This window comes from Oryctolagus cuniculus, chromosome 2, assembly GCF_051225735.1.
Source record: "Oryctolagus cuniculus isolate XC-2025 breed Fujian yellow rabbit chromosome 2, ASM5122573v1, whole genome shotgun sequence".
In the NCBI taxonomy this organism is placed as follows: Eukaryota; Metazoa; Chordata; class Mammalia; order Lagomorpha; family Leporidae; genus Oryctolagus; species Oryctolagus cuniculus.
The window spans coordinates 67802068-67814675 of record NC_142868.1 but is presented as its reverse complement, the minus strand read 5'-3'; the positions used below and the strand labels follow the sequence as shown (position 1 = coordinate 67814675).

Sequence of the window (12608 nt, the reverse complement as noted above, 5' to 3'; positions counted from 1 at the left end):
GAAGTAAAAGGGGCACATTTATCTTATCCCATCTTCTCTACAAAAGTGGTCAGCACCCAGCTGGAAAAGGGAAGTGACATTTTGGGCTCCAGCCGAAGCCATGGAAGCCTTTGTGTGTATGTATATCAACTGGCTGTGACAGGATACCACTTAAAATTGATCAAAGAACTAAATCTACAACTCAATACAATCAACTCATTAATGAACATTAGAGAAACTCTGCAAGACATTGGGATATGCAAGACTTCTTGGAAAAGACCTCACAGCACAGCCAATCAAAGCCAAAATTGACAAATGGGATTCCATCAAGAAGCTTATACAATGCAAAAGAAACACTCGGCAAAGTGAAGAGGCAACCAACAGAATGTGAGAAGATATTTGCAAACTACACAACTAATAAAGGGTTAATATCCAGAATCTATAAAGAGCTCAAGAAATTTAAAACAAAATAAAACAAACAATCCATTTAAGAAATGGGCCAAAGACTTTGATAGGCATTTTTCAACAGAGGAAATTCACATGGCCAATAAACACTTGAGAAAATGCTCAGGATCACTAGCCATCGAGGAAATGCAAATCAAAACCACAATAAGGTTTAGCCTCACTCCAGTTAGAATGGCCATGAAACAGAAATTAACAAATGAAAAAAGCTGGTGAGGATGTGGGGAAAAAGATATCTTGGTCCACCATTGGTGGGAATGTAAACTGGTTGTAACCACTGTGAAAGACAGCATGGAGATACCTCAGAAATCTGGAGACCAAGACCTAGTGAATGAGTGGAGCTCATGAACTGGGACTGTGAAAAAAGGAAAAAAAAAATGAGAGTGTGTGAGAGAACTCACAGTGTGGCTGAGATGTGAGTACTCTCAGTGGGAGACGCCACAAACTCGAGCGGCCTTGGCTACTCAGTGAGAGACACTGCAGGAGGATCTGAGCTTACACTGAGGACTGCAGAGATCCTTTGTGTGATCCTTGGTACAGAGCAGACGAATATTATTCCCATTGGGGCTAGTGCTCAGGCACTGATCGCCATCGAGAAGAAGAGCTCAGCTGAGTGGAATTACTTCCCTTCTGATTAAAAACAGAGAGAGAGAGAGAGAGAGAGAGAGATTGATTTATCACACCCAACCTGGGTTTGTCACCTTAAGCACACCCTTAACCCTGAAGAACTGAAGAGAAGAGCTCTCTGGCCAAACCCACCACAAGACTCTAGAGAGTCACTGAAAGCAGACAGTCCCCTTTTTATCTTAAGAGTCATAATAAAATGAAAAAAGTAGCCACAGTGGAAAAAAAAAAAGAAAATAACAAGTATCTCCACAAATGGCAAACAACAAATGCAACAACTGAGGGGACAAGAACAAGGAAGACAACATGACGCTCCCAAAAGAACATGATAATTAATACAAGATTATGAAGACAATGAGATAGAAGAAATGAAAGAAATAGAACTCAAAAAAATTTATGATAAGAATATATAGAAGTAATCAAAAACAAATGCATGAGGGCCTGCACCGTGGCTCACTTGGTTAATCCTCTGCCTGTGGTGCCAGCATCACATAAGGGTGCTGGCTTCTAGTCTCTGTTGCTCCTCTTCCATGCCAACTCTCTGCTGTGGCCCTGGAAAGCAGTGGAGGATGGCCCAAGTGCTTAGGTGCCTGCACCTGTGTCGGAGACCAGGAAGAAGTACCTGGCTCCTGACTTCAGATCTGTGTAGCTCTGTTCACGGCAGACATTTGGGGGGTGAACCAATGGAAGGAAGACCTTTCTCTCTGTATCTCTCACTGTCTCATTCTATCTGTCAAATAAATAAATAAATAAAAAGAATCATTAAAAAAACACAAATGCATGAAATACTGAAATCCATGCGGGACATGAAAGAAAATCTCTCTTATGAAAATGAAATCTTAAGGAGGAATCAAAATGGAATGAGGAATTCAATAGAACAAATAAAAAACACAGTTGAGAACCTTAAAAACAGAATCAGTGTGGCAGAAGAGAGAATATCGGACTTAGAAGACAGAGCACAGGAAAGCATACAGTCAAACCAAAGAAAAGAAGAGGAAATTAGAAATCTAAAAAATATGGTTGGGAATCTACAGGATACTATTAAAAAACCCAACATTCAGGTTTTAGACGTTCTGAAGGCATGGAGAGAGAGAAAGGAGTAGAAGGCCTTTTTAGAGAGATACAAGCAGAAAAATTCCCGTCTTTGGAGAAATAAAAAGACATCCAAGTACAGGGAGCACACAGAACTCCCATTAAACATGACCAGAAGAGATCCTCGCCATGACACATTGTAATCAAACTCACCACAATGAAACATAAAGAAAAGATTCTAAAATGTACAAGAGAGAAATTACTCTCAGAGGATCTCCAATGAGACTCACAGCAGACTTATCAAACCCTACAGGACAGGAGGGAATGGTGAGACATAGCCCAAGTACTAAGAGAAAAAAACTGCCAGAATATTATATCCTGCAAAGCTCTCATTTGTGAATGAAGGTGAAATAAAGACCTTTCATAGCAAACAGAAATTGAAAGAATTTGTCACCACTCATCCAGCCCTGCAAAAGATGCTTAAAGATGTGTTACACACAGAAACATGGTCATCACATGAAAGAAGGTAAAGGAAGAAAATCTCTCAGTAAAAGATCACAAGTTCAAAGCATATATTAGAAATACATTTGGAAAAGTGGCAGGGAAAAGTCACTACTTATCAATAGTCGCATTGGATATAAATGGCCTCAACTCTCCAGTTAAAAGACACAGACTGGATGAATGGATTAAGGAACAAAACCCATCTATTTTTTGCCTACAAGAAATACATCTTTCCTAGAAAAGTGCATGCAGACTGAAAGTCAAAGGGTGGAAAAAGATATTCCACGCCAACAGAAACCAAAAAAGAGCTGGTATGGCCATATTAATATCAGAAAAAATAAATTGTAACACTAACACTGTTAAGAGAGACAAAGAAGGGCACTATATAATGATTAAAGGATCAATTCAACAGGAAGATGTAACTATTATAAACCTGTATGGACATAATAATAGGGCACCGGTTATTTAAAAGATATGCTAAGGACCTTAAAGGGAGACTTAGACTCCAATACAATATCATTGGGGGACTTCAATACTCCACTTTCAGCTAAGGACAGATCAACTAAACAGAAAATCAGCAAGGAAACAGCAGATTTAATTGACACTATAGCCTAAATGGATCTAACAGATATCTACACTTGAAGAATACACATTCTTCTCAGCAGTACATGGAACCTACTCTAGGATTGACTAGGCCATAAAGCAAGTCTCAGCTAATTCCAAAGAATCGAAATCATACCATGCAGTTTTCTTAGAGGACAATGGAATGAAGCTGGAACTTAGCAACTCAGGAATCCTTAGAGCATATGCAAACACATGGAGACCGAACAATATGCTCCTGAATGAAGAACAGGTCACAGAAGAAATCAAAAGAGAAATCAAAAACTTTCTGGAAGCAAATGAAGATAACAACACAACATATCAAAACTTACGGGATACAGCAAAAGCAGTGTTAAGAGGAAAGTTTATAGCAATAGGTGCCTATATCAAAAAACTGGAAAGGCACCAAATAAATGAGCTATCAATGCATCTCAAGGATCTAGAAAAGCTGCAGCAAACCAGACGCAAAACTAGTGGGAGAAGAGAAATAATTACAATTACAGAAGAAATCAACAGAATTGAGTATGAAAAAAAAACATTACAAAAGATCAGCCAAATGAAGAGTGAGTTTTTTGAAAAAATAAACAGTTGACACTCCATGGACACAACTAATTAAAAAAAAGGAGAGAGAAGTACCAAATAAATAAAATCAAATATGAAAAAGGGACTGTAACAACAAACACCAGAAATTACTACAAAGAGTTGTATGCCAGCAAACAGGGAAATCTATCAGATATGTTAGATTACTGGACAAATACAACATACCTAAATTGAACTATGAAGACAACCTAAACAGACCCACAATTGAGACAGAAATTGAATCAGTAATAAAGGCCATCCTGGCCTGCGCCGCAGCTCATTTGGCTAGTCCTCTGCCTGCAGCGCCTGCACCCCAGGTTCTAGTCCAGGTTGGGGCACCGGATTCTGTCCCAGTTGCTTCTCTTCCAGTCCAGCTCTCCTCTAGCCCTGGAAGGCAGTGGAGCACAGCCCAAGTGCATGGGCCATGTACCCATATGGGAGATGAAGAGGAAGCACCAGGCTCCTGTCTTCGATCAAGCAGTGAGCCAGCCGCAGTGACCAGCCGTAGCTGCCATTTCAGGGGTGAACCAATGGAAAGAAGACCTTTCTTTCTGTCTCTCTCTCTCTCACTGTCTAACTCTGCCTGCTAAAAAAAAATAATTTTAAAGGTACCTCTCAACAAAGAAAAGCCCAGGACCAGAGGCTTCAATGCTGAATTCTGCCAGACATTTAAAGGAGAACTAATTCCAATTCTTCTCTAACTATTCAGAACAACTGAAAGAGAGGGAATCCTCCAAAATGCTTTTTATGAGCATCACCTTAACCTAAACTTGAAAAGGATGCAGCAGAGAAGGATAATTACAGACCAATTTCCCTGATGAACATAGACGCAAAATCCTCAATAAAATTCTGACCAATACAATGCAACAACACATCAGAAAGATCATCCACCCAGACCAAGTGGGATTTATCCCTGGTATGCAGGGATGGTTCAATGTTTGCAAATCAATCAATGTGATACACCACATTAACAGACTGCAGAAGAAAAACAATATGATTATTTCAATAGATGCAGAGAAAGCATCTGAGAAAATTCAACACCCTTTCATGATGAAAACTCTAAGCAAACTGGGTATAGAAGGAACAATCCTCAATGCAATCAATGCAATTTATGAAAAAATCATGGCCAGCATACTACTGAATGGGGAAAAGTTGGAAGCTTTCCACTGAGATCTGGTACCAGACAGGGATGCCCACTCTCACCACTGCTATTCAATATAGTTCTGGAAGTTTTAGCCAGCGCCATTAGGCAAGAAAAAGAAATTAAAGGGATACAAGTTGGAAAGGAAGAATTCAAACTATGCTTCTTTACCGATGATATGATCCTTTAGGGGATCCAAAGTACGCTGAAGCAAGACCCCTACCTTACACCTTACACAAAAATACACTCAACATGGATTAAAGAGCTAATTCTACGATCCGATATCATCAAATTATTAGAGAACATTGAGAAACCCTACAAGATAAAGGCACAGGAAAAGACTTCTTGGAAAAGACCCCAGAGGCACAGGCTGTCAAAGCCAGAATTAACAACTGGGATTACATCAAATTGAGAAGTTTCTGTACCGCAAAAGAAATAGTCAGCAATGTGAAAAGGCAATGGACAGAGTGGGAAAAAATATGTGCAAACTATGCAACTGATAAAGGATTAATAACAGAATCTAAAAAGAGATCAAGAAACTCCACAACAAAAAAAAACTAACAATCCACTTAAGAGATTGGACCAGGACCTAAATAGACATTTCTTTTTTTATATAAATTTATTTATTTTTTATTTGAGAGTGAGAGTTACACAGAGAGAGGAGAGGCAGAGAGAGAGAGAGGAATTCCTTCCGATTGTTTACTCCCAAATTGGCTGGAAGAGGCAACAGCCAGAACTGCGCTAGACATTTTTCAAAAGAGGAAATCCAAATGTCCAACAGACACATAAAAAATATTCAGGATCACTAGCAATCAGGGAAATGCAAATCAAAACCACAAGTTCACCTCACCCCAGTTAGAATGGCTTAAATATAGAAATCAAGAAACAACAGGTGCTGGCGAGGATGTGGGGAAAAAGGGACACTAACCCACTGTTGGTGGGAATGCAAACTGGTAAAGCCACTATGTGAGTCAGTTTGGAGATTTCTCAGAAACCTGAATATAGCCCTTCCACATGATCCAGCCATCCCACTCCTTGGAATTTACCCAAAGGAAATTAAATTGGCAAATAAAAGAGCTGTCTTCACCTCAATGTTTATTGTAACTCAATTCACAATAGCTAAGACCTGGAATCAACCTAAATGCCCATCAACAGAAGACTAGATAAAGAAATTATGGGATATGTGCTCTATAGAATACTAAAGAGCACTAAAAAAATGAAATCCAGTCATTTGCAACAAGATGGTGGAATTTGGAAAACATCATGCTGAGTGAATTAAGCCAGTCCCAAAGGGACATATATCATAGGTTCTCCCTGATCTGTGACAACTAACTGAGCACCTAAAAGGAAACCTGTAGAAGGGAAATGGACACTATGAGAAACAATGACTTGATCAGCCCTTGTCCTAACTGTCGAGGAACAACTTAATACTCTATCCCTTTTAGTATGTTTTTCTAATTAATATTATTGGTTGAACTCTTTGATTAACACATAATTATTCTTAGGTGTTTAAATTTAACTGAAAAGTGGCCCCTGTTAAATATAAGAGTGGGACTGAGAGAGGGACGACCAGTACAGTTCGGCACATGCTCTCTCAGACTTACTCCTAATGGTAGAGCTAGAAACATGCCAGGGGATTCCAACTCAATCCCATCAAGCTGGCATGTACCAATGCCATCTCACTAGTCAAAGTAATCAGTTTAAGTTCATAATTGATCATAATGATAGGATTAAGTGTCAAAGGATCACATAAACAAGACCAGTGTCTGCGAATACTGATAGAATTAAAAAGGAGAAAACGATCCAACATGGGAAGCAGGCTACACAGCAGAATCATAGAATGAAAGGTGTCCTAAACAGCATTCTGGCCTCAGAATCAGCCCTTAAGGCATTTGGATCTGGCTAAGAAACCCATCAGAGTTTCTCAGGCATGGAAAGGCAAGACACTCTGGCAAAAAAAAAAAAAAAAAAAAAAAAACACAACACAACAACAACCACCACCCTAAATGAAAGATCTCTGTGAGTGAGATCCCACTTGCCACTTATGTGGAAGACTTGGACTGTGTTGATATAGCCAGAGGAAGACCATGGTGTGAGTCTGGCCTGGATTGTGGTCTGGATTATCTGGCTTCATTGCGGATAAGAGTGCTCTATCTCAAACAATATTTAAATAAATAAAAATTTTACAAAATAAGATTCAGGTATAAATATATATTGAAACTTACCCTCTTGTCTTCAATTTCCAATTCAAGACCTGATTTTCGGAGATTTTGCTCAAATTCTTTTCTTCTTTCCTTTAGCAAAACAAACAGAATTATGCAGAATACTTTTATTCTTATTTGTTCAATGAGAGACTTGGTACACGATGGCCAAACTTCTAAGTGTTCTGTGTCCCACCCCAGTTATTTTAAAAAGGCCTCCGTGTATTACGTCAAACTTAATGTCATGTACTGTTTTCCATCTGTACAATAATTCCCAATAATCATAAAAATCCAATATATCCTATAATCTCTGGGAAATATGCAGCAGAACTTTTAATGGAAGACATATAAAAACTTTACTGAATAAAATACTGCTTTTTAAATAAAAGCTTTACAATAAGACAAATATATCATGCTGTTATTTGGGATGACTCAGTATTACAAAGTTCAATACTCTGCAAATAAATTATATATTTAATTCAACTTTAAGCCAAAATGTCAATATGACTTTTTAATCTTGAAGGATAGAATGGCTTCACACAGAGAAAAATCAAATTAAACTATAGGTCATTAGTTCACATAATCATGTAGACTTAAAAACAATTCACTGATCATCAATATTTTTGCTTGAACTGTGAGTAAAGTATAACAAAATACACAGTAAAATTTTAAAATACTTAATTACAGTATCTTCAAACACTAATCTTCAAATAGGCATGTCTTGAGTATGTATAATATGTTTTTTAAAAAGCTAGGAGAGAGGATTTTGAATGTTTTCACCAAAATGAGGGTAGATATTGAACACTGTACAATATAGGCCTGTATCAGGGCCTGCGCTGTGACACAGCAGGTTAAAGCCCTGGCCTGCAGCAATGGCATCCCATGTGGGTGCCGGTTCTTGTCCCAGCTGCTCCTCTTCTGATCCAGCTCTCTGCTATGGCCTGGGAAAGAAATAGAAGCTACCCAAGTCCAAATGACATAAAGAGAAGATTCTAAAATGTGCATGAGAGAAATGCCAGATTACTTTCAGGGGATCTCCAATTAGACTCACAGCAGACTTCTCATCAGAAACACTACAGGCTAGGAGAGAGTGGTAAGATATAGTCCAAGATTAACAGAAAAAGAAAAAACTGTCATCCCAGAATATTATACCCTGCAAAGCTCTCATTTATGAATGAATGTGAAATAAAGAATTTCCATAACAAATAGAAATTGAGGGGACAGCTCTGTGGTGTAGCAGCCGCCTGCAGTGCTGGCATCCCGGACATTGTTTCCAGACCCAGTTGCTCCACTTCTGATCCAGCTCTCTGCTATGCCTGGGAAAGCAGCAGAAGATGGCCCAAGTGCTTGGGCCCCTGCACCCACATGGGAGACCTGGAAGAAGCTCCTGGCTCCTGGCCTCGGATCATCACAGTTCCGCCTGTTGTGGCCAATTGGAAATGAACAAGCTGATGGTAGACCTCTCTCTGTCTCTCCTATCTCTGTGTTACTCTGGTTTTCAAATAAATCAATAAATCTTTTAAAACAAAAAATGAAATGGAAAGAATTTGTCATCACCCATCTAGCCCTACAAAAGATGCTTACTGATGTGCTGCACACAGAAACATGGTCATCACTACAAAAGAAGGTAAAGGAATAAAATCTCTCAGTAAAAGATCAAAGGAAGTTCAAAGTAAAAATTAGGAATATTTTTGGAAAAATAGCAGGGCAAAGTCATTACTTATCAATACTCCCCTTGATTGTAAACGGCCTCAACTCCATAGTCAAAAGACTAGACTTGCCAGCACTGCAATTCACTAGGCTAATCCTCCGCCTGCGGCGCCAGCACACCGGGTTCTAGTCCCAGTCGGGGTGCTGGATCTGTCCCTGTTGCTCCTCTTCCAGTTCAGCTCTCTGCTGTGGCCCGGGAGTACAGTGGAGGATGGCCCAAGGGCTTGGGTCCCTGCACCCACATGGAAGACCAGGAGGAGCACCTGGCTCCTGGCTTCAAATCGGCACAACGTGCAGCCATAGCGGCCATTTGGGGGTGAACCAAAGGAAAAGGAAGACCTTTCTCTCTGTCTCTCTCTCTCACTGTCTAACTCTGTCTTTCAAATAATAATAATAATAATAAAATTTTAAAAAAGACCAGACTGGCTGACTGGATTAAAAAATAAAACCCATGTATTTTCTGCCTATAAGAAACATATCTCACCAACAAAGATATATGCAGACTGAAAGTGAAAGGATGAAAGAAGATATTCCTTGCCAAAAGAAACCAAAAAAGAGCTGGTATAGCCATCTTAATATCAGAAAAATATTAACTTTAACAGAAAAACTGCTAAAAGAGTCAAAGAAGGGTATTATATAATGTTTAAGGGATCAAATCAACAGGGAGATGTAACTATTATAAACGTGTATGCACCTAATTACAGGGAACCTGGCCAATTAAAAGAAATATTAAGAGATTTAAAGGGAGACTTATACTCAAATACAATAGTATTGGAGGACTGCAAAGCTCCACTTTCAGCAATGGACAGATCAACCAGATGGAAAATCAACAAGAACACAGCAGAATTAATCTAACTATAGACCAAATGGAACTAACAGATAACTACAGAACTTTTCACCCTACAATTCCAGAATACACATTCTTCTCAGCAGTGCATGGATCTTTCTCTAGGATTGACCATATACTAGGCCATAAGCAAGTTTCAGCAAATTCAAAAACTGAATCATACCATGAATCTTATTGGACCACAATGGAATGAGGTTGGAAATCAGCAACTCAGGAATTTCTAGAGCATATGCAAATGCATGGAGACTGAAAAACATGCTCCTGAATGAGAAGTGGGTCATAGAAGACATAAAAAAAAAATAAAAAAATTTCTGGAAACGAATGCAGATGACAACAAAACATATCAAAACTTCCATGATACAGCAAAAGCAGTGAAAAGAAGAATGTTTATAGCAATAGGTGTCAACAGCAAGAAATTGGAGGTCAGTGCTGTTGCTCAGTCAGTTAAAGTCCTGGCCTGAAGCGCCAACATCCCATATGGATGCCAGTTCAAGACCCAACTGCTCATCTTCTGATACAACTCTCTGCTATGGCCTGGAAAAGCAGTGGAGGATGGCCCAAATACTTGGGCCCCTGTACCCACATGGGAGACCTGGAAGAAGCTCCTGGCTCCTGGTTTTGGATCAGTGCAGCTCTGGCAGTTGCTGCCATCTGAGGATTGAACCAGCGGATAGAAGACCTCTCTCCTGTCTCTACCTCTCTGAAACTTTTCAATTAAATAATATAAATCTTTAAAAAAATTGCAAAAGCACCAAATAAATGAGCTATTCATGCATCTCAAGGATCTAGAAAAACAAGAATAAACCAAGCCCAAAACTACTAGGAGAAAAGAAATAATTAAAATTAGAGAAGAAATCAACAAAATTGAATCCAAAAAAAAAAACATAACAAAAGATCAGCAAAAGGAAGAGCTGGTTTTTTGAAAAATAAACAAAAGTGACACACCAGTGGCCTAATTAACCAAAAAGACGACAGAGAAGAACAAAATCAGTAAAATTAGAGATTAAAAAGGAAATGTAACAATAGACACCAAAGAAATAAAAAGAATCATCAAAAATTATTACAAAGAGCTATATGCCAAGAAGAAATAGATTCATGGACACATACAATCTACCTAAATTGAGCCATAAAGACATAGAAAACCTAAATAGACCCATAACACAGGCAAACAAAGAAAAGCCCAGGACTGGATGGCTTCAATGCTGAATTCTACCAGACATTTAAGAAGAACAAATTCCAATTCCTCTCAAGTTATTCAGAACAACTGAAAGAGAGGGAATCCTCCCAAATTCTTTCTACAAAGCCAACATCACCTTCATTCATAAACCTGAAAAAGACGCAACCGAGAAAGAGAATTACAAACCAATTTCCCTGATAAACGTAGACACAAAAATCCTCAACAAAATTCTAGCCAATCAAATCCAACAACACATGAAAAGATCACCCACCCAGACCAAATGGGATTTATCCCTGGTATGCGGGGATGATTCAACATTCGCAAATCAATCAATGTGATACACCACATTAACAAACTGCTGAAAAAGAAAAACCCCACATGATTATCTCAACAGATGCAGAGTAAGCATTTGACAAAATACAATTTCCTTTCATGATGAAAACTCTAAGCAAATTGGGTATAGAAATAACATTCCTCAATACAATCAAAGCAATTTATGAAAAACCTGTGGGGAGCAATCCGGACTGGACTAAGTTACTGGAATTAAGACTTATTCTATGCATCTGCTCTCCCACAATATGGCGCTGGGAGAGAAGTAAACAGCTTCTGCACAGCTGCCTCCAGTTCAATCAATAAACTGTAGGACTTGCTCCTGATTGGAGAGCAGCGTACTCGGCGTGTGGGCAGCCGAGTTAGGATTGGCGGAGGAGGACTATAAAGGAGGAGAGAGACGGCATGCACCAGGAACATCTATGAGGAACATCTAAGGGGAACATCTGAGGGAACACCTGTGCAGCCCCCCGAGAAAGCCGGCCGGCGGTGTGCCGCTCCCCTGCGGAAGTGGGGAATGTGGCCAGGGGGAACTGCCCTTCCACGGAGGTGGAAGGGATAGTAGCCAACCCGGGAAGAACCAGCAGCAAACCCGGGGAGGGCCGAGCAGACGAAAGAACAGCGCAGGGTCCTGTGTTGCTCCTCCACGAAGAGGGGGAGCGACATAATGGTGCCGTGACTCGGATAGGAAACCTAGGACGGATTAGGAAACCTAGGACGGATAAGAAACCTAGGACGGATATGAAACATAGGAGGGAAGAAACGGGAAGAAGCAGGAAAAAACCGGAGAGAGAGACTAGCGAAGAGCCTAGGGGAAAGCCGGACGAGAAAGGTGCCGGAAGAAGCTATTGAAAGCCTAGGCATAGACTTGGATATGGACTGTGGGAAAGAAGTTAGGATTGAAAGCGAAAGTGAAAGCTTTCATAGACTCGGATGCGGACTATGGCGGGGAAGCTAGGAGATTGAAAGCGAAAGTGAAACCTGGAGGAGGCTTGGACTCGGATACGGACTGTGGGGAGTAGCCAGGAGAAATGAGAGGAATATTGTTGGAAGAAAACTTAAAGAAACATACCGGGTAGAGAAAAATGTTAGGGAGGATGAAGCCGCGAGTGCAGGCCAAGGCGGAGACATAAGCCACCTTGGAATTCTTCAAGTCACCCCGGGGAGCAAGAGGCGAAGATCCGGAACCAGAGGCAGAGACGTGGGCCGCCAGGTTGAAATTCGCCAGGTTAGTCCGGGGAACTTGGACTGAATGCCGGTGGTGGCGGAAACATTCGCGGAAGCTGCCGCGTGCAGAGAGAGCACAGGGCGTGAATAGATAGGGAACGCAGGACTGGCGCGAGGCCGTGGTGCGGGCGCGAAGTGCGTGGAGACCGCGGAGTGTGCGCGCGAAGCCGAGCCGCGCAGATGAGAGAAGCGCGGGCT

At 40.4% G+C, this 12608-nt stretch overlaps 2 protein-coding genes across 26 annotated transcripts in view; one reads left to right on the top strand and one right to left on the bottom strand.

Annotated features, from left to right (window-relative positions):
- Positions 1 to 12608, top strand: part of LOC127482619 (centromere protein U) — a 131554-nt gene that overhangs the window by 23993 nt on the left and 94953 nt on the right. The window lies entirely within an intron of this gene.
- LOC149127798 (anoctamin-5-like) overlaps positions 1 to 12608 on the bottom strand; it is an 85129-nt gene that overhangs the window by 36497 nt on the left and 36024 nt on the right. For 12 of the 18 annotated variants that reach the window (XR_016229011.1, XR_016229016.1, XR_016229010.1 and 9 more), the window contains one exon: positions 7144 to 7212. Coding sequence is in view for 7 of the 18 variants with exons in the window: in XM_089325630.1 (XP_089181756.1) it covers positions 7144 to 7212 (69 nt within the window). In the remaining 11 variants the exon portion in view is untranslated. Of the gene's footprint in view, positions 1 to 842; positions 1072 to 7143; positions 7213 to 12608 lie in introns of all 18 variants that reach the window. The other 6 variants (XR_016229019.1, XR_016229018.1, XR_016229015.1 and 3 more) reach the window with 2 other exon arrangements.